Raw genomic sequence first — 25,063 nt, 5'->3', positions numbered from 1 at the left:
TCCCCTCCTGGGGAAACGCAAACAATTAAAAGAGAAATCAAAATTGCTTGGTTGAGACGAAAGGAGAGCGCTGGGCCAGGTGTTGGTACTAGGCCACCTCATCTCTGCCGTCCTGAACTTTGGCCATGAGACTACAGCTGACCCCAGGCCCAAGGGGAAAATGATGCAGGGACAACAGAAAGTACCTCCAAGACTGGTCACCAAGGTCGTGAAGGTGGGGGCAGGGGAAATCAAGAAACCATTGAGACCTGAGGGTTCAGTGCAGATCTGTACCACCAGTTCCTGAGAAGCCACCACAGAGGTGGGCGCACGCCCTCTCGCGCTCTCTCTCTCTCTCTCTCTCTCTCTCTCTCTCTCTCTCTCTCTCTCTCTCTCTCTCTCTCTCTCTCTCTCTCTCTCTCTCTCTCTCTCTCTCTCTCTCTCTCTCTCTCTCTCTCTCTCTCTCTCTCTCTCTCTCTCTCTCTCTCTCTCTCTCTCTCTCTCTCTCTCTCTCTTTGTGATGCTGAGGATGGAACCCAGGGGCCTTCTACCTCTGGGCTATAGTCCCAGACCTATTTTATATTTTTATTTGGAGACACGGTTTCACTAAATTGCTGAGAGCCTCACTTTAAGTAGCTGAGTCTGGCTTCGAACCTGCGCAATCCTCCTGTCTCAGCCTTTCCCTAGCATGCACCACCACGCCTGGCCCAATGTGGGTTCTGAGTGTGACTAAGTGAGAAGCAGTGACTTCGGCTTCAAATGCTAGAGGGTGGAAGAACATGTTTGTGTTGATGCAGAGCCCACAGCTTAACATGGAACCACCCCAGATGACTAGGTGACTCAAACACTGAATAGAAGCCACTGGAAGGTCTATATACCCGGAGGGAAGGGGCTGCCTGCCTCCACCTATCAACGCCAAGCGGAAGGAACTTCGGCTGATGAGCTGCCTATGCATGCCTGGGACTGGCTTATCTCTACCTGTTGGGGTGTCTGTTACCCAGGTTAGTGAATGCTAGCTAAATGGGGATGGACCCATTTACATGGACTTACTGTTACAAAACCAAAGACCAGTTCAGGAAGCCTTATCAGAGTTGCTATCTCAGAGAGCCCTCATGGACAGATGCTAATAAAAGCATTCTATAAATTAACAAGAGGAGCCGGGCGTGGTGGCGCACGCTTGTAATCCCTGCACTTGGGAGGCAGAGACAGGAGGATCGCGCAGCTTTGAAGCCAGCCGTGCTGGCTTAAGAGACCCTGTTTCCAAATTAAAAAGTATAAAAATAGGTCTGGGAGTGTAGCCTGGAGGTAGAAGGGTTTCCAGGAACCCCAGGACCACCCCCCCCAAAAAAAAAATTAACAAGAGAAAGGTGAAAGGCAGAGGGAAAAGCCACCCCAGGAAGGTGGGAATTTCTAAAGGGTTACTGAGAATAAGTGACTGCAGAGGATTTTGACATGGCTAAAACTAGGGAAAGAGAGAATCGGAAATCTTCAGAGGCTGCTAAGAAATGGAATGAATAAAATGGAAACTGATGGTGTTCAAATAAAGGTTTCTATACAACACTATGGAAGGCTGGGTGGGCCAAAGAGGTCTCCTGACCCTAAGAGGTTCCAGGCAAATTTGCTATGTTTCACCCAGTTTGGACAAGTTTAAAGGATCGAATGAGAGATCTGGTCTGAAACTGCCTGGCCCAAGAAGCAGACTAATTGAGATGCAGACGGACAAACAGGTTAGGATGCCTCTGCTCAGTCTCTTGCTGGGAATGCAAAGCCTCTGGTACACAGATGTACACAATGGACCGGGGCAGTGAAGAGATTCTTGGGGCTCCTTGATGTGGGAGTCCTGTGCACTGGGTACCAAGACCCACTGATATGGGCTGTGATTAGAGTAAAGGACATAAAAATGTAGGACTATGAGCCGGGGTGGTGGCGTAGGCTTGTAATACCAGCATTTGGGAGGCTGAGACAGGAGGATCAAGGTTCGAGGATGGCCCCAGCTACTTAGTGAGGCCCTCTGTAGCTCAAGTGAGACCCTGTTTCAAAATAAAGAATAAATAGGGCTGGAGGTGTAGCTCAGAGGTAGAATGCCCTGGGTTCCAACCTCAATATTGAAAAAAAAAAAAAAAAAAAAAAAAAAAAGGGACTGTGGAAATTAGTATTTTTTTTGGTACTGGGGAGTGAACCCAGAGGCATCCTACCTCTACCCTATACCCCTAGTCCTATGTTTTATTCTCTATTTTTGAAACTGGGTCTTACTAAGTTGCAGAGGGCCTCATTAAGTAACTGAGGCTGGCCGTGAACCTGCGATCCCAAATCCTAGGATTACAAGTGTGCGCCACCATGGTCAGCTATTATTTTATTATTATTATTTTTAATTTCAAGACAGGGTCTCGCCAAGTTGCCCAGGCAGGCCTTGAGTTGTGTTCCTCCTGCCTTAGTCTCCAGAGCCACTGATTATAGGCATGTGCTACTGTGCCCAGCGACCTGAGATCTTTATCTGCATCTAAGACAGCCTTGGTTCACCATGTAGTTCCTCCTCTGTCCCTCCATAACTTGTGCCATTTCCCTCCAAAACCTCAACCCCCATTCCTTTATGCTACAAACACATCAACCACTGGCCCCTCCTTGAGTCTCAGTCTTTGTGAGGCTGCTGTGAGCACGTGATTAAATGACTTGAGCTTTCACATGGGAAGGCAAATTCCCTTCACCCCTGCAATGTCAGGGGTTTGGGCAGTAGATCTGGCAGGGGAACACTTCCCCTATCTCATATTATAAAACCCAGGTCTGTGGCTGGGTGTGGTGGCACACGCTTGTAATACCCGTGCTTGGGAGGCAGAGACAGGAGGATCGCGCAGGTTCAAAGCCAGCCTTACTGGCTTAAGAGACCCTGTTTCCAAAAACAAACCAAAAAACAAAAAACAAAAAACAACCCAGGCCTGTAGGTTAGGTCCTAATGGTGGCTACAGCTAGCAAAGTAAGGGCTGAAAGATTTATTTTTTTATTTTATTTTTTGTGTGTGGTACTGGGGGTGGAACCCAGGGGCTTTTATACCTTTGGACTATAATCCCAGACCTATTTTATATTTTATTTGGAAACAGGGTCTCACTGAGTTGCTGAGACCCTCACTGAGTAACTGAGGCTGGCTTCAAACCTGTGCGATCCTCCTGTCTCTGCCTCCCAAGCACAGGGATTACAAGCGTGCGCCACCACGCCTGGCTGGGCTGAAGGATTTACAAGTTTATAGGCAAGTTGGTTTATCTGAAGATGCTTCATTTAGAGTAGCTGCACCTCTTTTACCTGATTGTATTATGGAATGGACGTAGTATCCCACTAGAAGTGTTTCCTCTCCCCAGTATTGTCAAACAGAAGGCAGGGAAACCCACCCTTCTAGCAATATTAACTGGACATGTGAAATAGGAACCAGTCTACTGGAGCCCACCGTGCGGGCAGGAGCTGGAATGCTGGTCGGGACTAATTTCTCTGCGACAGCCTTACGTGGAGCCTAGATGGGCTTACAGCACCTCCCAGTGACAAACACTGGGGCTTTGGACTGGAGGATTTACCCTCGGGGGCACTTAGTGACTTGCTACAGGGCATTCATCAAAGCTATCCCTGTGATTGAAGGGCTAACAATGCTCTTAAAACCTGAGAGACCCAGGGTGTCCTGGGGGAAACACTGTGGGGATGGCAACGTCCAGAAGCACCTCATAATGAAATGGACGGGTGTCCACAGGGTCATGCTGCCTGGGGGACACACAGAGGAGGTTCTTGTGCAGGGAGCTTCTTCTCCCCTAGGACCAACTCTGAGAAGCTGCTGGGTCCTCTCAGCACTTGGAAAGAGCCCTAGAGCTGCTTGCACTAGAACCAAGAGCTGCTTGCCGTGTGGGCAGCAGTTCCAAGGTGCACTGACAGTATGCTATTGGGAAGAATTTCACTGATCAGAGGGGGGAGCAAATGGGCTGGCAGGTGTGCTGCGTGCAGAAAAACTGGACAGCGTTAAAAGCCTGTGTTTGTGACTCCTGGGCAGTGGTCAATAGCTCGGCCACATTGGTCAGACAGGAGGAACCTGGCCTGTATGCAGCACAGCCCTAAGGAAGTTTGGAGTGCATTAAAGTAAGATGTGGAGAAGAAGCCCTCTCCAGGTTGGGGAGGTAACAAGCAGACATCCCCATACTCATTTCAGGTGGCCACCTGGGTCCATGAGGTGAGTGGACATGAGGGAGCTGTGGTGATACAGAGATGGGCCGAGTCTACATGTTCCTTCTACTCCCTCTCAGGCACAGAATGCCAGTAAGAGCTGTTCTGTCTGCCGGAAACAGAGACATGACTGCTGATGGCTACAGGGCAGATTCCCTGCACGGAAGGCCCTGAACACAGCAGGCAAACGTCACCGATGCTGGTGGCTCAGGGGGATGACAAATGGCTCCTAGACATGGTCTCCCTACTGGCTTTTGCTTACCCAGTAGAAGATGCAAATGCCTCGCATACCCTAAAAACCAGAAGATGCTACACAAATGTGGAGAGCCAACTATCCTTTCTTCAGATCATGTAGCCCATGATGCTCAACAACTGGCAGAGAGATACCCTCTTCAGGGTCACACTATGTCAGGGAAGTGGAACAGCAACAGAAAGGTCAGATGTCTGTAATGAGGGAAGGAGACAAAGGCAGAAAAGCCTGGCTTGCACAACCTCCCCAGTGTGTGCTCACACTCAGCAAGGACCACAGGAGTGTCCCCACCAGGCATTCCTGTCTTCCAGGTACATCTGGAGAAGATGCTGATGTGATTACACAATTTCTTGCCAGAGGAAAAACAGATTAGTCAAATAATTAAACTGTCCTCTTCTTTTTTGGTACTGGGGATTGAACCCAGGGCATTCTTTATTTTTTTGGTGGTACTGGGGTTCCTGGAAACCCTTCTAGCCCTGGGCTACACTCCCAGACCTATTTTTTATACTTTTTTATTTGGAAACAGGGTCTCTTAAGCCAGCGCGGCTGTCTTCGAAGCTGTGCGATCCTCCTGTCTCTACCTCCCAAGCGCGGGGATTACAAGCGTGTGCCACCACGCCCAGCTTGAACCCAGGGCATCCTATTACCTCTGAGCTATACCTCCAGAATTATTTTATTTTTTAATTTATATTTATTTATTTGTTTGCTTGTTTATTTATTTTGGTGGATTACAAGCGTGCATCACCACGCCCAGCTTATTATTTATTTATTTATTATTTTTTTTTTTGGGTGGTACTGGGGTTCCTGGTAGCCCGTCTATCTCCGGGCTACACTCCCAGACCTATTTTATTTTTTGAAACAGGGTCTCCTAAGCCAGCGCGGCTGGCTTCGAACCTGCGCGATCCTCCTGTCTCTGCCTCCCAAGCGTGGGGATTACAAGCGTGCGCCACCATGCCCGGCCTTATTTTTTATTTTAAACAAGGCCTCACTTAGCTGCAGAGGCTGGCTGTGAACTCATGTTCCTCTTGTCTCAGCCTCCCAAGTACTGGATTATAGTCATGCACTACAATGCTTGGCTTGCACTTATGTTTTTAAACCTTGTGTCAGAATTCCTAAGGGCCTGATGGGGATAGGTTAGGCCTCACAGCATCTGGCAAAATTGAGGTTAACAGTAACTGCATCAGCAACTTAGGAAGGCCCTCTGCAACTTAGTAAGATCCTGTTTCAAGATAATAGAATAATACAGGGCTGGGGGTGTATCTCTGAGGTAGAATGCCCTTGAGTTCCATCCCTAGTACCACAAAAACCCAAACCAAAACATACAAACAAAAAACAATGAATGCAGGTACATTATCTGGTGGTAGAAAAGGCCTGCTACTTCTGCACCACATAGCCTTACCCAATCTGAAGAGGACTAGACCAAGGGGAAGGTGCTTCCTGCACTATGATAAAAGAAAATATTGGAGAGATCCTGAATTTAATTTCAAAGGCCAGAGGATGGAAGGGAGAAGAGACAGGGGAAGTTAACCAACAGCTGTGGGTCAAACCAACAAAAGGCAATTTCACATTCCCGAGTGTACGTTGAAACCCTGACCTGACTCTCCTCACGATCCCCGCCCGCTCTGGCCCCCGTGCGAGGAACAGAGCTGTGCGCAAGGAAGCGGATGTCCTGGGCAGGCCCGACTCACTCATGCTCTCGATGTCGAGCGAGTCCACGACGGAGCGCTTGTGCTCGTCGCCCGCGATGGCGCGCTCGAAGGCCTTCTGCTTCACGATCTTGTTGCACTCTTGGTACTTCATCTTGGCGTCCTTGTCATGGGGCTTCACCTTCACCACCTGGGCAGGAGGGAAGGAAGGTGTAAATATCCAGGAGGGGGCAGGGTCGACTCTCCCCAGGCAGAGGGAAACCAGGAGGCGGATGCCATGACTGCAGGCTCTGGAAGGTGAAGTCACACCGCCTAGGTCCACCACACGCTGGTTCCGCAGCTGTGGACGTGTTTTGCCTCCGATCCTGGGTTCTTCATCTGTGATAATGGGAGTGGGGGCTGCCGGAAGGAACAAGCAAGGAACCCAGGTCCTGGCACTTGACCCTCGAGTCACCTGATGATTTCCCTTCACTTCCTGTACTGAAAAGATGTGAGTTTAAACCTCAGCTCCGCCAACTGTGATTAGAGAAACCTGGGGTGTGTGGCTGGCCTCCCAGTAGTCAGCCCTCACCCTGTGAGGTGGACTGAGGTGATATGACCTCAGAGGGCCATGGGAAGATGAGACCAGAGCGCTGGTGAGGCGTGAGCAGCAGGGCCAGGCAAGGGGAGCCTGGCACCAGCGCAGCTCACGTGGAACCAAACGGCACGCACTGGGCACATGCTTTGGGACTCAGTAAGTTCCCGATTAAAGGTACCCGTCCCGTTCCCTCTCCTACCTTCTATCCTGCTTCCTGCAAACCCTGATCCTTCACGCTCAGAAGACTGAGACAGACTGAGATCCTGGCTCTGCTGCCTGCTGTGTAACCGCACTTTTTTTTTTTAAGGTGTGGGCAAGGCACTTCACCTCTGAGGCCAGCTCAGTGATCTGTAACTGTGTACGCTGCCTGCCCTGGCCTCCCCATGTACCCTGCATGGTGCCCTGGCTGGCCCTCAAGGGGCAGGGGCTCCCCAGGGGGTAAAACTGGCAGGGCCAGAAGGCTCAGCACGAATGCCTGAAGCTCCCTGCAGGTTCAGCAGCCAGGGTGGGGCGTGGGATGGGAGGGTGGTATACCCTGGGGACGAGTGTGTGGACCCAGCGGGTGAAAAGAAGCTGGGTGGCAGCAGGCCACGGCCTCCTCCCTGTCTAGGCAGGCCCAGGCTGGGACTCTTGCCAGGTAGCCGCACCTGGGGTGTGGGTGTGGTGCAAGAGGAGGCTGGCACCAGATGTCCCCTGGAGTCCTTCCCACTAGAGAGGTTGTGAGTCCACACCCGGAACAGTCTACACTGCCACTGGCCTGGCCCACGAGGCCCCACCCTGCATGCCACTTTCTGTTTTCCCAGCCCTGAGCCAGACCGCTCACAAGTCTCTGAAGGAGGTCACAGACCTTCATTTCTACCGCCAACTGCTTTCTAGCTCCCTTCCTGCAGGTTTCAGCCCCACCTTCCCAGGCTGGGCACCGGTGTCCACCCCACTGGAAGGTGGCTGGGCCCTATGCAGGGAGTGAGTGCTCCTCAGGGAAGGATGGTCAACTCAACACTTCTGTGAGTCAGGCCCCTGTTCTCAGGCGGCCTGCAGGGCAACAAGGATGACAGAGACAGGCCGTGACAATGGGGGCGGGGGGAGGCTAGAGGGCGCAGCTGGGTTCTGAGCACCACTGCTGCGAGCAAGGGCTTGCTCATTTTATCCTCCAAGCAGTTCTGCGTGGCAGCACAATCCCCACTGGACAGATGAGGAAACTGAGGCTCAGAGTGGGGAGGTCACCGGCCAGGACTCTGTCCTCCTCCAGGTCAACCTGCGCCAAAGTCTCCTGACTTTCCCTGTGCATGTTGTTGGTGCCCCTTCCTCCTCCATCACCTCCCCTCCTGCCCAGGCCCAGGATTATCAGCCTCCCGTCCCCAGGAAGGCAATGTGGGCTATAGTCCCTTAGGCAGGCTCTGGGCCAGGCTTCCTAGATCTGCATCCAGCCTTTTGGGCAGGTGGAGCAGCCTCTGAACCTCCAGTTCTAGAGGGTGGGGGTGGTGCATTCTGCAATGATGTGGTAATCTGGCCAGGACAGAGAGGTGGCCCCGCTAGGCTCCTGCTCCTGGGGAGTCTTTTGCTCCACGTGAAAGGGGCCTGGTAGAGCCTTCAGGACCTGGGTCTGAATTTACTGGTAGATATCTTTTGTGTGTGTGTGTGTGTGTGTGTGTGTGTGTGTGTGTGTGTGGTACTTGGGATTGAATCTGGGGTGAATTCTACCTCTGAGTGACATTACTACTCAGCCCTATTTTTTTTTTTTTTAATTTTGAAACTGGATCTCACTAAGTTGTGGAGAACCTCACTAAGTTACTGGGGCTAGCCTTGAACCTACAATCTTTCTGTCTCAATATCCCAAGTACTCAGATTATAGGAATGCACCACCATGCCTGGTTGAATCTCTTTTTTTTTGTGGGGGGGGGAGGTTCTGGGGATGGAACCCAGGGGCATTCGACCTCCGATCTACACCCCCTGCCCTATTTTATATTCTTTATTTTGAAACTGGGTCTCACTGAGTTGCAGAGGGCCTTAGTAGCTGAGGCTGTCCGTGAACCGCGATCCTACGGTCTCAGCCTCCCAAATGCTGGGATTACAAGCGTGTGCCACCACACCCAGCTCTGGGTGTGTGTGTGGGGGTGGGTACTGGGGCTGGAACCCAGGGCATTTTGCCTCCGAGCTACACCCCCATCCCTATTTTTTATTCTTTATTTTGAAATAGGGTCTCACCGAGTTGAAAGGACCTCACTAAGTACCTGAGGCTATCCTTAAACTATGATCCTCCTGTCCAGTCTCCCAAAGGCTGGGATTATAAGTGTGAGCCACCATGCCCAGCTTGAACATCTCTTTAAAAAACATTATCTGCTGGGCCTGGTAGTGCATACTTGTAATGCCAGTACTTAGGAGGCTGAGACAGGAGGATCACAGGCTTGAAGTCAGCCTCAGCTACTTAGTGAGGTCCTTCTCAATGAGACCTGTTTCAAAATAAAGAATAAAAAATCGGGCTGGTGGTGTGGCTTGAAAATAGAATGCCCCTGGGTTCAATCCCCAATACCAAGAAAAAAGAAAAGAATCTGAAGTCGGGCATGGTGGCATGTGTCTATAGTCCCAGCTACTCAAGAGGCTGAGGAAGGAGGATGACAAGATCAAGGCCAGCCTGGGCAACTTAGTAAGATCCTGTCTCAAGATAAATAAAAAGGGTTGTCAGGAGTGGTGGCGCACACTTGTAATCCCCTCGCTTGGGAGGCTGAGATAGGAGGATCGCACAGGTTCGAAGCCAGCCTCAGCTACTGAGTGAGGCTCTCAGCAACCTAGTGAGACCCAGTTTCCAAATAAAATATAAAATAGGTCTGGGAGTATAGCCCGAAGGTAGAAAGCCCCTGGGTTCCACCCCCAGTACCACCAAAATAAATAAATAAATAAATAAATAAATAAATAAATAAATAAATAAATGGGTTAGTCTTGCCAGGTGTGGTAATGCACGTTTATAATCCCAGTACTTGGGAGGCCGACACAGGAGGATTGTAGGTTCAAGGATAGCCTCTGTAACTAATGAGACTTATCAACCTAGCAAGACCCTGTTTCCAAATAAAAGTAAAATAAGGCTAGGGGTGTGTGTCTCAGAGGTAGAACTCCCTTGGGCTCAATCCCTAATACTGTGTGTGTGCGCGCGCGCGCGCACACACACACACACACACACACACACACACACACACACACACGGCTGGAGATGTAGCTTAGTGGTAGAGCATTTGCCCAGCATGCGTGAGGCCCTGGGTTCCATCCCTAGTACTGCAACCCAACCAGCCAACCAACCAACCACAGGGTAACTTTATTTGGGGAGGCTCAGGTCAGTAAGTATGACACACTGACAAAAAAACACAGCTGGGCCGGGCGTGGGGGCGCATGCTTGTAATCCTGGCATTCAGGAGGCTGACTGGAGGATCATGGTTCACGAGTGGCCTCGGCTACTTAGTGATGCCCTCTGCGACTCAGTCAGACCCTGTTTCAAAATAAAGAATACAAACTAGGGCCAAGGGTATAGCTCGGAGGTACAACGCCCCTGGGTTCCATCCCTGGTACCGCAACTAAACAAAACACAAAACAACAAAAACAACCCCCCCAACAAACAAACAAAAAAAACCAAACACAGCTGGGTGTGGTGGTACTCACATGTAATCCCAGTGCTTGGGAGACTGAGACAGGAGGATTGTAGGTTTGAGGCCAGCTTCAGAAACTCAGCAAGAAAAGCCAGGCATGGCGGCACACGCTTGTAATCCCAGCATTCGGGAGGCTGAGACCTGGAGGATCGTGGTTCTTGGACAGCCTCAGCTACTTAGTGAGGCCCTCTGCAACTCAGTGAGACCCGGTTTCAAAATAAAGAACAAAAAATAGGGCAGGGGGTGTAGCTCAGAGGTCAAATGCCCCTGGGTTCCATCCTCAGACCCGCAAAAAAAAAAAAAAAAAAAAAAAAGAAACTCAGCAAGACCTTCAGCAGCTTAGCAAGATTTGAAAAAATCAAAGGGCTTGTGTGCGTGTGGGTGTAGCTCAGAGGCAGAACACCCCGGGTTCAAGTCCCAGTATTACGCGCACATGCGCACGCACACAGAGTCACGCAGACTCATATATTTTATACAGGAAGCCCTGGGGCTACCTATGTTTGGAACTGTTTGGATTCAGAGGCCATTTAGTGCACATGCTCTGCTCTCTGTGGGTCCAGGGCAGCATCATTTGGCAGTAAGACCTCAGTTACACCTCACAGAGACAACTGAGACCATCATGGCTTCTCGGTCCATCAGGTCAGCTTTGGTCTCCGAGTGGGTTGCCTGCTTTATCAGAATGACTGCGTTTTTCACATATGTGTGTGTGCGTATGCTGGGGATTGAACTCAAGAGCATTCTGCCTCTGAACTACACCCCCAACCCTTTTTGAAATAGGGTCTTCTAAATTGCTGAGGCTGGCCTTGAACCTACAATCCTCCTGACCTAGTTTCTCAGTACTGGGATTACAGGCATGTGCCACCTGAGGGGAAGGGTATAGACTAGCAAGAGCCAGGCCCCAGAGTGGTAGACCCACATAACCAGGTGTTAACAGAGGACATCACGATTAATCTAGAGGGTCCAGATGATAAGATGAGGCCTAGAGAAGGGGCATGCCTGCTGAGGCACAGGGCTATTGAAAGCCAGGCTTCCAGGACAGGAAGGGCTTCCAGCCCCTATGCCCAGGGACTGCCTGAAGCATAACACTAGGGTTTTCACCCCCCCCAGGTGAAGTCACCCTCTGGCAAATTACTCTAGCAGGTCAGACCCAGCATTCCTGTATAATAAATAAGAAGAAATGGGAGAGTGCTGGTGCTGCCCGAGCTGAGGGAAGCACCGTATCAATACACTTTTACCTGCTGCATCCACCCAAGGTTAGGCGCCGGGCCTCGGCCACTACCTCCTGGGAGTCCTGTGCACCTCAGGGTTGCCTACCTACTGTCTGGGCTTTGGTTTCCTCATCTGTAAATCAGGGAGAGCAACAGCCCCTTGCAGGGTTGCTGTGCAGATAAAATCAGTTGTCCTGGCAGGAAGGCCACCACCATGCTGCCTGTGCAGGGTCCTGTTCAAGGTCTCTTTCTCTCTCACAGCCATACCTGGTGCTTCTATAGGCTTTCAGGACAAAACGCATTTCTAACAGATGGTGCTGAGATGTAGCTCAATGGTACAGCATTTGCCCAGCACACGTGAGGCCCTGGGTTCTATCCTAGTACTACCTACCTACCCACCCACCCACCCACCAACCAACCACAGGGTAGCTTTAGCTGGGAAAGCTCAGGTCAGTAAGTATGACACTTACTTACACTGACAAAATAACAGATTTCTAACAGATGGTGCTGAACTTTGGTAAAAGAAACCCAGAGGCAGAGCATATCACAAAACCAAACCAAACAAACCCAGAAGATCCCAGGCAGGGGTGGGGAATGCAGGAAGAGTCCTCCATCTGGGTGGGCTGGCATGACTGCTTGAGTTCCAAACACAGATGAGAAACAAGAACACTGGTGTCTTCTAAGATAACAACAGGGGGACGGGCCCACCTGGAGAGAGAAGTGTGTGTGGGGGGTGGGGGGTTGGTAAGGTCACTACTGAGGGAGGGCCTGGGGCTTGCCCCTAAAGGGGGAGCAGAATGGAGACACATCTAGCTACCCCAGGCCACTGTGATGTCCCATCCGATGTGGGGCACTTCTGTGGGCCAAAGGCTCTTCCCCATCAGCGTGGTTTCTCCAGACACCTCCAGGTGATGGCCAAGGTGCACCAGAAGGCAGGCCCCTCGCTCCCTGTACCAATCTCACCCAACACTCACCCGGCACTGCGAGGCAGGTCTCAGTGCTTTTCCCCTTACAAATGGAATGCAAAGCCCCGAGAGTACATCCAAGGTGCGGGCAGCCTCGGTGTTTCTGTGAGCTGGCCATGAACCTGGGCACCCTAGCCAGTGCCTGTGCCTCCTGGCCTGCAGTGGGGACTGACAGACCTGACTGGCCCACAGTAAGAAATAGGTACTATTTTACATCATACCTGACATGTGTCTATATTTATGCAAGTGAAAAATATTTTTTCACAAAGCAATATACACACTTCCTTCAATGAACTGGCTTTTCTTCTCTAAGTGATAAAAACAAGTGTTGATCTCAATCTATCAATTGATGCCGTGGCCCCAGTAAGTTTTGTTGGTGGACTCTGGGTTAGACCCAGCTCTGCCACCTCCCTGCCTAGTGTCCTTGGAGGAGAGACTCCCCTCTGGACTGCGAAGCCTCTCCTGCACACCACTGACTTGTTCCCATACAATGTGCACAGCGGTGCTGGCCCACTGTGTGCGTGCAGGCAAGGAAACTGAGGCTGAGCAGGGAGGCCCTCCCCCAAGGGCCCAGGCCACGAACAGGCAGGGCCCTGGGGCTCGTCTGCCCCAATCAAGGTCACATTTTGGCTCTGCCTCCACAGCCAGCTCCTGGTCCAAGAGGCCAAGGCCTGGGTGTGTCCCCCGTGAAACTCCTGACTGGTCACAAGATGCTTCTCGAGAGCAGAAGGCCGACTCTCAGATGGGGGCTACCACAGGGCTGGCCCTTCTGCCCCAAGCCTTGTGAGATGTGTCAGAAGGGAGCGGGCTGAGGCCCGCAGGCACGTGTTGGCCGGCTGGCGTTGTGCCAGGCCTGGAAGGGCAGCTGTCTCAGGCTCGTGTGGGGGTTCCCCACAGTACTGACAATTTGGGCACTGGGTGTGGCCTTGCTTTGGGTCATTTCTCCAAAGGGATGGGATGCCTCCTCTTCCAGTTCTGCATGGCCTGGCTTACAACTCAGAGGTGGCATGTCCACACACTGGCTGGAACCAGCCACCCCAGCCTCATGGAGTAGGCAGTGAGGTTCCACACTGCGCCAGAGCCACGAAAGAAGCCCAGCTCCTTACCCAGGGGAAAGACTTTCCTGCAGCCCAGGAGCGAGGCCCTGCCTGTGACCTGCCCAGGGCTCTCCCAGCCTCTGCCCCCGCTGTCCTCGGCTGCTCCAGTGACCTCTGCTCCACACCACTTCACCAGGACCTGCGCAGCCCAGAGGCTCCTCCTGTCACCGTTTTCCAGATCAGGGGCAACACGGGAGTGCTTGGGCAGGGAGCAGCTGGGGCACCCAAGCTCTCAGGACTCCACTGCACTTCCCCAGGTGTCACTCTGGCCCTAGCTGACAGTGCACCCCGACCTCGAGCCTGGCTCAACCTTCACTAGGCTGCCGTGCCCTCTCCCCACAGAGGAGCAGGCAGGAGGGTACAGGGCACAGTGCAGTGAAGCTGTGCCTGCATATGATGGCAGAGTATCATGCCATTCAACATGCTGAGCCCCTGGCGTGCCCAAGCACTGGAGCACTGTCCCAGTGACCCCCACCCCACCCCCCAGGAGCTAGAGGCAGGAGAACTGTGGCCTGTGGGCCACCCTGGGCTCAAATCCTAGCCCTGCCACCTACCAGTGCTCGTCTCCTGACTTGTTCAGTGGAGTAATTCTAGTCTCTCCTCACCCCCAGGCTGCAGCAGTGAATCAGTGGGCCTTTTCTGCGAAGGGCACGGAGCACACCTGTGGAAGGTGTGCCCCCTGCAGTCCCCACTGCTCTCTTCATAACCTTCAGTGCACATAACTGGAGAGGCAGTGGTGGACAAGCAGGGAATTGGCAAGTCCTGCCCTGTTCTGGTTCCCTCCCTCACCACCATCGGGCAACACATCCCTGTGTGCCATCCCTCTACAGTGCTGGGAATCGGACCCAGTGCATTCCACTCTGAACTACACTCCCAGCCCTATTTTTTATCTTAAAACAGGGTCTCACTAAGTTACTGAGGTCCTTACTATGAGGCTGAGGCTGGCCTAAAAAGCCATGATCCTCCTGTCTCAGCTTCCCATTACTGGGATTACAGGTGTGTGCTACCATACCCTGCTATGACATGAGGTTTTGGCCCCTGAATTATAAGCCCCCCCAGAAGGGCAGAGCGGTTCTTACTCGCCATCAGTAACGGCTGCAATAATTCTAACAGTTAACTATTACTATCTATACTGACCATGTGCCAGCACTTTTCTAAGTGTCTGAAAAGCAGAAATTCATTATTTCCCTGCAGCAGCCCTTGGAGGCAGGTCCTATTACTCTCCCCAGTTCACAGATGTGGATAGGAAGGCACAGGGAGGTCGGGTGACTTGTCCAGCCACAAAGCACGTGATAGCAGAGCCAGGACAGGAGCCCCATGGTTTGCTCCAGGCTGAGGGGCTCATGGACATTTTCTGGACGAATGTGTGTGAGTAATGCAGGACAGCCTCCACCCTCCACCTGGCCCAGGTGCCGGGAGCTGGCCCATGCCCCGAGGCCCGGCTCACCGTCTCATAGTCTCGCAGGGCAGCCCGGAACTTGCCCAGTGCCATGTTGCTGGCGGCCCGGCGGTAGTAGCCCTTGATGTACTTCTTGTCGATCTCGATGGCCCGCGTGGCATCTCCCAGGGCGTAGCCGTAGCACTCGGTGCGCAGGTAGGCCAGGCTGCGGTTGCCGTAGTAGATGGCATTGCTGGGGTTCAGCTCGATGGCCTGGCTGTAGAACTTGATCGCGTTCTCGTAGTCCTTGGCTGTGGAGGATGAGGAGGTGTGAGGCAGTGCTGCCACTAGCAAGAACAGGCATTGGGCTGACTGGGCTGGGGACTGGCCCCTCTCCTTTATAGGTGGGGAAACTGAGGCCCAGAGTGGAACCCAGAAATGTCTCATTTCCCTGTCCCATTTATCTTACCCCGGCTCAGGCACTGTCCCCCTGAGCCACACTCTCCAGGACCCAAGTCAACTCTATCCCTTCCCAGGGCCAAGCCATGCACGGTGTCTTTCAGGACTTTAGGGATAGTCACCAGACTATCCCCAGGACCAGGGGAGCATGTGACTGAGCTTTCTTTTATTTTGTTGTGTACTGGGCGCTGAACGCAGGGGTATTATATCTCCAAACTACACCCCCAAGCCCTTTTATTTTATTTATTTTTGGTGGTACTGGGGTTCCTGGAGACCCTTCTACCTCCGGGCTATACTCCCAGACCTATTTTATACTTTTTTAAATTTGGAAACAGGGTCTCTTAAGCCAGCGTGGGTGGCTTCGAACCTGCGCGATCCTCCTGTCTCCGCCTCCCAAGCGCAGGGATTACAAGCGTGCGCCACCATGCCCGGCTTATTTTACTTTTTTGTAGTATTGGAAATTGAACTCAGGGGTGTTCTACAACCGAGATAAAACTCTAGCTCAATTTTTATTTTTTTTTTTATTTTGAAACAGGGTCTTGCAAAGTTGCCGAGGCTGTCTAGACCTATGCTCCTTCTGTCTCAGCTTCCCAAGTACTGGGATTACAGGTGTGCACCACCATGCCCGGCTCTGAGCTACACTTTCAATCAGGCAAATTGCTTCTGCTCTGAGCCCCTGGTCGTTTGGCTTCCCAAAACTAATGAACAAGCCCAAAAGGAAGCCAAGCAGAAGAGGAGGTGAGTAAAAGGAAGCTGCATAGGCTTCAAGGAGGAGACCCAGAAGAGAGAGACCCCAGACTGTAGGAAGAGTGCTCTCGACAAAAGAAAAAGCAGGTGCAAAGGCTCTGATCTAGGGGTGAGCCTCGTGTCTGAGGACCAGGGGAGGCTGGAGCAGAGTGAGATGGGGGAGAGTGGGTGCTGAAGAAGAGGTGCTGATGGGACAGATTTCCTGGGCCCTGGCAGCCAGTGAGGTCTGTGTTCCAAGTGCAGAGTGACAGGCTGTGACATCTGGCCAAGGGCAAAAGGTCAGATCTTATTTGAAAAAAGCCACAGCTGTGCCCTGCACTGTACATCCGGATCTGTGGAATCCTCATGTCTCCATGGCACAGATACCATCTGGTGCTCACCTTACGGACAAACCACAGAGGCCTTGTTCAAGGTCAATGCCTAATATGTACCTGCAGAGCGGGGCTTGAACCCTCCCGTCTGCCCACACAACACACAAAACTGAGGCTTGCACCACTTCAGTGGCCTGCCCACCCTGAGGACTGTGACATGCCAGCTGCCATGCAGGGCTTCAGTACATGAGTCCCTTTGCTGAGCGCTCACAACAACCTTGAGGATGGCTACATTAGCCCAGTTCTTTAGATGAGGAGACTGCAGCTCAGAGAGGGAAGGCCTGAACCTGAGGTCACAACAGCAAGTGGCAGGAAGGGATTCTGAGCCAGGCCAACACCAAAATGCCCCTCCCCCAGCAGTGTGCTCTAGTGAAGCCAGGCACAGGTGCAGGCAGAGACACTGGGCAGGTGGCCTGGCCCAGTCCCTGGCTCTGCTTCCTCCTAGATGAGTGTTCTTGGGCAACTCACACGCTTCCTCTAGACTTGAGTTTCAGAGTCCCCTCCTACCACCCAGCCTAAAATGGGAGCCCTTGCTCTAACCCCACTTTAATATTCTGCAGAGTACTCATCTAACAGCCATGACCTTCTTGGTTTTTTTTTTGTTGTTGTTGTTGTTTGTCTGTTTTTTGTTTTTTGCAGTACTGGGGATTGAACCCAAAGGGCATTGTATTGCTGAGCTACACCCCCAGCCCTGTTTTTATTCTTTATTTTGAAACAGGGTCTCATTAAATTGAGGAAGGCCTCACTAAGTAGCTGAGGCTGGCTTCAAACCTGTGATACTCCTGTCTCAGCCTTTTGAGTACTGAGTGTACAAGCACCATGCCCGCCCATGCTTGGCCTTTGCTCACTTAATCTCCCCAGTTTGACTCTAAGCCATTGATCGTGAGGGGAGGGCAGGACAGGGCCCACCTGTCTTACTGCTGGAGCTCCTTGCCCTGCAGGGACACCTGCCCTGACCAGCTACTCGCAGCCCTGTCTTCCCAGCCAGTGGAGATGGAAGCACTGTTCCCACAGTGATGGCTCAGGGCAGCCAAAGGGGACACCAGAGCTGGGCCTGGACTGTAAGAGTGAGTCAGATGACAAAGGTAATGGAAGAAGAGGGTCAAGAAGGATGAAGGAGTGGTGGCGCACGCTTGTAATCCCCGCGCTTGGGAGGCAGAGACAGGAGGATCGCGCAGGTTCGAAGCCAGCCGCGCACACTGGCTTAGGAGACCCTGTTTCCAAATAAAAATGTAAAAATAGGTCTGGGAGGTAGAAGGGCTTCCAGGAACCCCAGTACCACAAAAAAAAAAAAAAAAAAAAAAAAGAAGGATGAAGGATGGGTAGGCAGAAGGAGGGAAAAAAGGAGGGAGAGAAGAGAAGGAGGATACCAAAACTAGAGAAGAGAGAAGACCGGTCCTGAGGCTAAGGCCAGGAACAGTATAACAACCTGGTGAGTGGCTCAAATGTCCCTCCTTTGGAAGTCCTAGGCAAGCTCCAGTTTGGATCAGGCACCAGCTCAGGCCAATCTTGATTGTCACTGTCAGGGGACAGGTATTCCTGCAGGCCTCTGAGCCCCAGGAGGGCAGAAACCAGAACCCAGCAGGTCCCAGGACTGAGCCAGGTAGAAGGGAGCAAGCAGCCTGGCTCAGACTGACCCTCCCTGGGGTGCCAGTGCCACTGAGAACTCCTTCTAGCCTCCTGGCTCTGTTCCAGTGGGCCAGCACTCTGGATGGTAAGGTGTTACTTAATCAAGTGGCACAAAAGCCCAGAGCCCGCCATCTGGCTATGCAGATCTCTAACACAAGACCAGGGCAAGCAGCTCCCTTCTCTGGCCTCAGTTTGCTCATCTGATTTGAGAATCACAGTCAGCTCTGCCTCCCGATGGCCAGGCAAGTTCTCTGAACTTGTGTAGGAAAGCGGTTGCAAGCCAATGAATGACTAAATGAGGGGAGCACAAGGGGTGAGGGGAAGTGGGAGGGGCCTGCATACTGTGCCTACCCACACACCACACCCCGCCCTGTTCTGTGATCCACAAATACCAGTGCGCTTAATCCTCCAGACAGTCCCCAGCTTAAAGATGAAGAAACAAGGCAACTGAGGTCAAGTGACTTGCCCAGGGGTCTCGGAGGAAGAGGGCTTGAACCCAGGCAGCCCAAGGTCCTCTCCACAAACTTAGATCAGGAAGCTGTACTGAGGGGTTGAGATGTACTCAGCTTAGGGGTAGAGTTCAACTCCCCAGCCCCATTTCACAGAAGGGAGCACGGAAGTTCAGGGAAAGAAGACAGTGGAGCGACTTCCCCTGGACTTAAGGAGTTGGGGACCAGGCCTTAACTCCTCAAATCCCCAGAACGAGCCTGAGCTCCCACAGGAACCCGCCATGGCTGGGGCAGGGCCTCAGATGACCCCTCTTCTCTCCACAGGGCCCTCTTCTCTCTTCAGGGCAAGGTAGGGTGGTTCTGAACGTGAGGTTCAGACGCGTGGCAGCGAAGGGGATATCCGGGCCTGCTGCTCACACATGCTGACCTTGGGCAAGCAGTTTCGCTTCTCCCAGCCCTGTTTCCTCTATAAAACAAACAGGCAGCCGCCACCTACTTCCCAGCGCCCGGGGAGGATTAAGCTCAGGGGTGTACCTGGCTACCACACAGGCTCAATTACGGGCTCAATTAAAGTGAGCTGTAATTATTCTTTTTATGGCTATTCCCACAGCCCCCCAAGCCTGGGGCTCGGTGCCTGCCACTGCCTGTCAGACGGTGAGAGGAGGCCAGGACCAGGAGTGTTCTCCATGCCAGCTCAGTGCCAGGCACCTCCTGCTGTCTGTCAGCCCCCAGCTCCTGAGAGCTCAGATCCAAGGTCCAGGGCTGCAAGGAGCCCCTCCCAGTGGCTTACTCTTTCTCAGGATTCTTTTTTTTTTTTTTGGTGGGGCTGGGGATGGAACCCAGGGGCATTCAATCTCTAAGAGCTATACTCCCTGCCCTATTTTTTACTCTTTATTTTGAAACAGGGTCTCACTAAGTTGCAGAGGGCCTAAGTAGCTGAGGCTGTCCGTGAACCACGATCCTCTGGTCTCAGCCTCCCGTATGCTGGGATTACAAGCGTGTGCCACCACGCCTGGCTCCAGAATTCTCACTTAGCCTCAGCAGCAGCCCCAATCTTGTTGCTCCTGCAGAGCCCCAGACAAGGGATGGCCCCACCTTCATTATCTGGCTGGAGACTGGGCCTTGTCCTGGACATCTCCCACCCCAAGTCTCCCAAGTCCTACAGTCTCTTCATTCTATCAGGTCAGCCTCCTGAGTCTCTCATATCCAATTCCTGATTTCCAGTCCCATGGTCTCCACCTCCACACCCCAATCCAGGTTCCTGGCAGCCTCTACCTGGTCTCTGAGTCTTTGACCCTTCCAGAGGGGTCTTTTATTTGTTTTCTTTCCTTTTTTTGCAGTATTTGGGATTGAAGCCAGGGTCTTACAAATGCTGAGCAAGCACTTTACCACTGAACTACAGCCCAAGCCTAACCTCTCACCTTTTTTTGAGACAGGATCTCACTAAATTGCCCAGGCTGGCCTTGAACTTTGGATTCGCCTGCCTCTGCCTCCCAAGTAGCTGGGATTACAGGTGTGTGCCACCATGCTTGGGCTTGTGGCTCAAGGGATCTTTCTCTCTCTCTTTTATTTTGGTGCTAGAGATTAAAATCAGGGGCATTCTACCTCTGAGACACACCCCCAGCCCTTAAAATTTTTTACTTGAAAACGAGGTCTCACTAAGTTGCCAAGGCTGTCCTTCAGTCCTGTATCTCAGTCTTCCAAGTACTGGGATTAGAGGTGGCACCACCACACCTGGCTTTGAGGGATCTTTCTAAAGCACAAATTGTACCCTTACCTTTCTCTACTCAGAACCATCCACTGCTCCCCAGGTCCCTCAGCTGAAAGCGGGTGGGCTCCTCCCCATGGGCCTACACAATCTGCCTCCTGCGGCCTCACCACAAACTCTTTGCCTCCTCACTCCACCCCGCTCACCTCCTCGGTGCCAGGCTCTGCCCACCTTTGGCCTTGGCCATCCAGTTCTTTCTGCCTGGCGAACGCCCCCTGCCCTCTTCAGGCAGCCACTCTTTGTTTCCTCTCTGAAACACCTCGCGTGAGTTTCTGTCACCGGCCTGGTAGGAGGCTCCCCCACCGCTTGCTTGTCCACCATTCCAGCCTCCTGGCCTACTTCCTGGTCTCCAGGCTTGCTTTTGCCTCCAGCCTCCGCACAGCAGCCAGGGGATCCTTTCTCAACACTAGTGAGACCTGGTCCATGGCTCCCTGGCCTCACCTCTCACCAGACCTCTTCCATCCACTGCTGCCCCCATCAAACTCCCCCACACTCTGAGTCCGTTTCTCTTCCCACGTGAGGCCCACTCCCCACTAGGGCTCCAGATCCCTCCCGCATCCTCTCCACAGCTTTGCAGGCGCAGGTCGACCCTCGCTCCGGCAGAATCACTCCTGCATCCCTACTGGACTCCACTTCCCACTCTTGCCACCTGCCCCGTTCCTCCACTCCCCTTCAGAACTGAAATGCTCAACACACTGGCCAACATCTGCTGCCTGTCATCTCCCACCGACTGGTCTCTGCCATCTGGGCCGATGGCCTCTCCCATTCCTCAGCAACTGTCCTTCTCAACATCCACCCAAAGGTCAACACGTGGGGCTTAATTTGGCAGCACTGGATCTGGGATCCAGGACTCCATCTAACTGTATGTGTGTGAGTGTGAGTGTTAGTGTGTGTGTGTGTGTTTTACTGGGGATCAAACTAGGGGCTACAGCCACAGGTCTTGCTAGGATGCCGACAGACTCACTAAATTGTTGAGCCCGGTCTTGAACCTGCAATCCTCCCGTCACAGCCTCCCAAGTACTGGGATTACAGGCATGTGCCACCATGCCCCCTTCTGGAAGCACTCTTCTCTCATAACACCTCTCCCAGTTTCCCTTCTGCCTCACTAACTATTCTCCCTAGCACCCCCTCTTCCATTCTAAACATTAGAATTCCTCAGGGTTCCATTCTAGGTCTTCTCTACACCCTGTTCTTGGATGGCCTCACGCAATCCCAGAGCCTTTCCAGTTGTGGTTACAGGCTAATCATGCCCACTTTCCCTCCAGTTCTGACGGGCCCACGAACTACTCAATGTCTCTTCTTGGAGTAAAATCAAACTAGTCTCAGCCATGATGTGCCCCACCCTACCTCTTCTGGTGCCATCCTCCCTCTCTCAGCTCACTAAAAGCCCCAGCCTCACCCGCCTCGGCTCACTTCCCACTCCAGGGCCTTTGCACATGCGGCTCCACTTATGTGGGGCATTCCTCCCCAATCCCCCTTTAATGCACCCCACCCTAGCTAAAGTAGCCTCCGACCTTTATCCTCTACTTCATTACCTTGCTGGCTTGCTCTCGAAGCACGCGTCACAACGTAAGCATTTATGTGCTCACTCAATGGGATTCTCTTGCTAAATTACAAGTTAAGGGCAGGGCCGCATGTGCCTCGTTTGCCGCTATGGCCTCAGAGCCAGGCAAGTCCTTGGCATGTAACAGACGCTCAGTGAACACTTACCAATGAATGAATGAAAGTACGCTGCACAGCCCACTCTCGCCCAAGACCTAAGCCCTGATATTCTGACCATTCCTCCACCTCACTGCCCAAGGGCTCCCTACACGTCTCTTTCCCTTAGGTCACCCTAAGCCTCCTACTTCCGGGCCTCTCCCGGCCTAAGGGTCTATCCCTCCCCCACTATCTCCTCCTATCTCGGGCTCCCCGACACACCTGGTGGTACCCACCCCGGATTTCCCCACCCGGTAGCGCCATCACCGCCCCCCCACCCCCGCCACATGTCACCAGTAGGCAGCGCCCTCCTCAGGTCCCACCCCTGGGCAGCACCTCTCTCTCCAGGTCTCACATCGGGTGGCGTCCACCTTCCGGCCCCCCTCGTGCTCCACCTATGGCAGCGCCTGCCTCAGTCTCCCCACTCCAGCTCCCGCTGGGGACGCCGCGTCGAGGTGCCCCCATCCCCGCAGAAGCCCCCTGGGCCGCCCCTCGGAGCGCCGCCGCGGGCCTCCCCGCGCCCCGTCACTCCGGTGCCTCCCCGCGCCCGGCCGCCGCTCCGCGTTGCCATGGTTCCGCGCGGGCCGGCTCCCCCCGGCCAGGGCCGCGCGCCCCCTCGCCCCGGCCGGCCGGGCGCACCTTTGAAGTAGTCGTTGGCCTGCGTCTTGAGCTCCTCCGCCCGCTTCAGAGCGCCCTCAGCCGGGGGCTCGTCCCGCGGGGGCTCCGCACACTCAGTCCGCTCGCCCTCCGCCATCGCCATGCCGCAAAGCGACCCCCACCCTGGCAACGGCCGCTGGCGGCGCCCGGCCGAACCGTCGCGAAGGCGCGCCGAGTGACCGCCGCTGCCGCACAAGTGTCGTAAAGCGCGGGCCCGAGGGCGCCTTGGCGCGCCTGCGCAGAGCCCCCGCGGGGAGCGCGGCGCGGACAAGGTGACCAGAGGGTCCCCCGCGGCCCCGGGCCGGCCGCGCCGCCGCGGCGCGGGGGAGGGGCGGGGCCCGGCGGGCTCCCCGCGCCCAGAGATGCCGCGTTCCGAGCCCGTGAAAGTTCCTTGGGTCCTCAAGACCCCGCGGTCCGCTGGGGCGGGCGGGCGGGCGGGTGGGCGGCCGGCGGCTGGGGCTGCCGAGCGGGGCAGGGGCGCGCGGCGCTGCAGTCACGGGAGTGACCTTGAGCAGATCTTTTCCCGTTGCCCCTTTGAAAAATGAAAAAATGGGTGCGAGCCAAGTTCCGAACTTGGGGGCAGTGTTTCTAAGTTATCGACCGAAGGCACCCCGGGTCCCCAAGTCCCGAGCAGGGCGCGAGTTTGCCGCACGTTCCCGCTCTCTTCCTGTGCCAGCTTCCCAGATGCTACTGAAGCATCCTTTCGGCCCTCCCTGTCGGTCTCTGCATTCCCTCTTGCCTGGATCGCAGCGACAGCCTCTGCTGCCTGCATCCAGCCTCCCTCCTCCAGTGCTCCCTCCATATGGCAGCTAGAGGAATCTTAATAATACAACGCTGCCACATGCGCACCGTGTTGCATGGCTCCCCAATTTTTTTTCTTTTTTTTTTTTTTTTTTGGTTCGGGGGATTGGACCCAGGGGTATATTCCTCTTCTTACACCCTCAGCTCCCCTTTTTTTTCTCGGGTCTGGAGATGGAACCCAGGGGCATTCGACCTCCCAGCCACACCCCCTGCCCTATTTTTTTATTCTTTATTTTGAAACAGGGTCTCACTAACTTGCGGAGGGCCTAAGTTGCTGACACTGTCCGCGAATCGCAATCCTTGGTCTCAGCCCCCCAAATTCTAGGATTATGAGGGTTTGCCATACCCTTTTAATTCATTCACTCATTCATTCCATTTTTTATTTTATTTTTTATTTTCCTAGTACTGGGGATTGAACACAAGGGCATTCTACCTTTGTGCTACACCTCAGACCCATTTCAGTATTTTATTGGTGGTACTGGAACGGAACCCACAGGCATTATTCCTCCAAGCTACACACCCCCAGCCCCTTTTTTTTTTTTTTAAGGTACTGGGGATGGAAGTGAGGGGAATTCTACCTCCGAGCTTCATCCTCAGCCCTACTTTTTTTTTATTCCTTATTTTGAAACAGGGTCTCACAGAGTTGCAAAGGGCCTCACTACATGAAGCTGGCTGTGAACCACGATCCTCCTGTCTAAGCCTCCCAAATGCTGGGATTACAAGCATGAGCCACCATGCCAGGCTCTATTTTATTTTAATTATATTTTTATTTATTTTGCAGTACTGGGGATTGAACGGAAGAGCATTCTACTTCTGAGCTATGCCCCCAGCCCTATTTTTTATTCTCTATTTTTGAAACAGGGTCTAAGTAGCTGAGGCTGGCTACGAACCTGTGATCCTTCTATCTCAGCCTCCCGAATACTGGGATTGCAAGTGTGCGCCACCATGCCCGGCTTATTTTAATTTGAAACAAGGTCTTGCTGAGTTGCGGAGGCTGGCCTTGAATCTGTGATTCTCCTGTCTCAGCCTCCTAAGTACTGGGATTGCAGGCGCATGCCACTACGCTCAGCTACCCCTAGCCCTTTTTCTTTTTTAATTTTTTGCAGTATTGACGATTGAACCCAGTTCCATCCCCAGCCCTATTTTTTATTCTTTATATTGAAACAGGGTCTTACTAAGTTATGGAGGGCCTAAATAGCTAAGGCTGGCCATGAACCTGCCATCCTCCTGTCTCAGCCTCCAAAGTCTTGCTAATGACCTAGGAGACCCTGCATAATCTAGCCTCTGGTAACATCTCCATACCCTCTACACCCCCTTCCCCCCCACATATCCATTCAATCCAACTCCTCCAAGCATTGGGCCTCCAGTCAGGCCAATCGGTAGCACTAAGGCTGTGCTCTCTCTCTCTCTTTTTTTTTTAGGGATAGAATGCAGGGGCATTTGACCTCAGAGTCACACCCCCTGCCCTCCTTTTTCTTTATTTTGAAACAGGCTCTCACTAAGTTGCAGAGGGCCTTGCTGAGTAACTGAGGCTGCGAACCGTGATCCTCCAGTC

At 53.1% G+C, this 25,063-nt stretch overlaps 1 protein-coding gene across 2 annotated transcripts in view; it reads right to left on the bottom strand.

Annotated features, from left to right (window-relative positions):
- The window catches only part of PPP5C (protein phosphatase 5 catalytic subunit), a gene marked incomplete at both ends in the record, with an annotated part of 36,382 nt that extends 13,467 nt beyond the window's left edge, over positions 1–22,915 (bottom strand). The window contains 3 exons of one of the 2 annotated variants that reach the window (XM_080703211.1): positions 6,112–6,259; positions 14,999–15,240; positions 22,690–22,915. In XM_080703211.1, the coding sequence (XP_080559337.1) occupies positions 6,112–6,259; positions 14,999–15,240; positions 22,690–22,810 (511 nt within the window). The remainder of the gene's footprint in view (positions 1–6,111; positions 6,260–14,998; positions 15,241–22,689) is intronic. The other variant, XM_080703210.1, reaches the window with a different exon arrangement.
- Positions 22,916–25,063: the final 2,148 nt, after the last annotated feature.

This window comes from Muscardinus avellanarius, assembly GCF_963383645.1.
Source record: "Muscardinus avellanarius genome assembly, chromosome: 10".
In the NCBI taxonomy this organism is placed as follows: domain Eukaryota; kingdom Metazoa; phylum Chordata; class Mammalia; order Rodentia; family Gliridae; genus Muscardinus; species Muscardinus avellanarius.
This window is presented reverse-complemented; position numbering and strand designations above follow the sequence as displayed.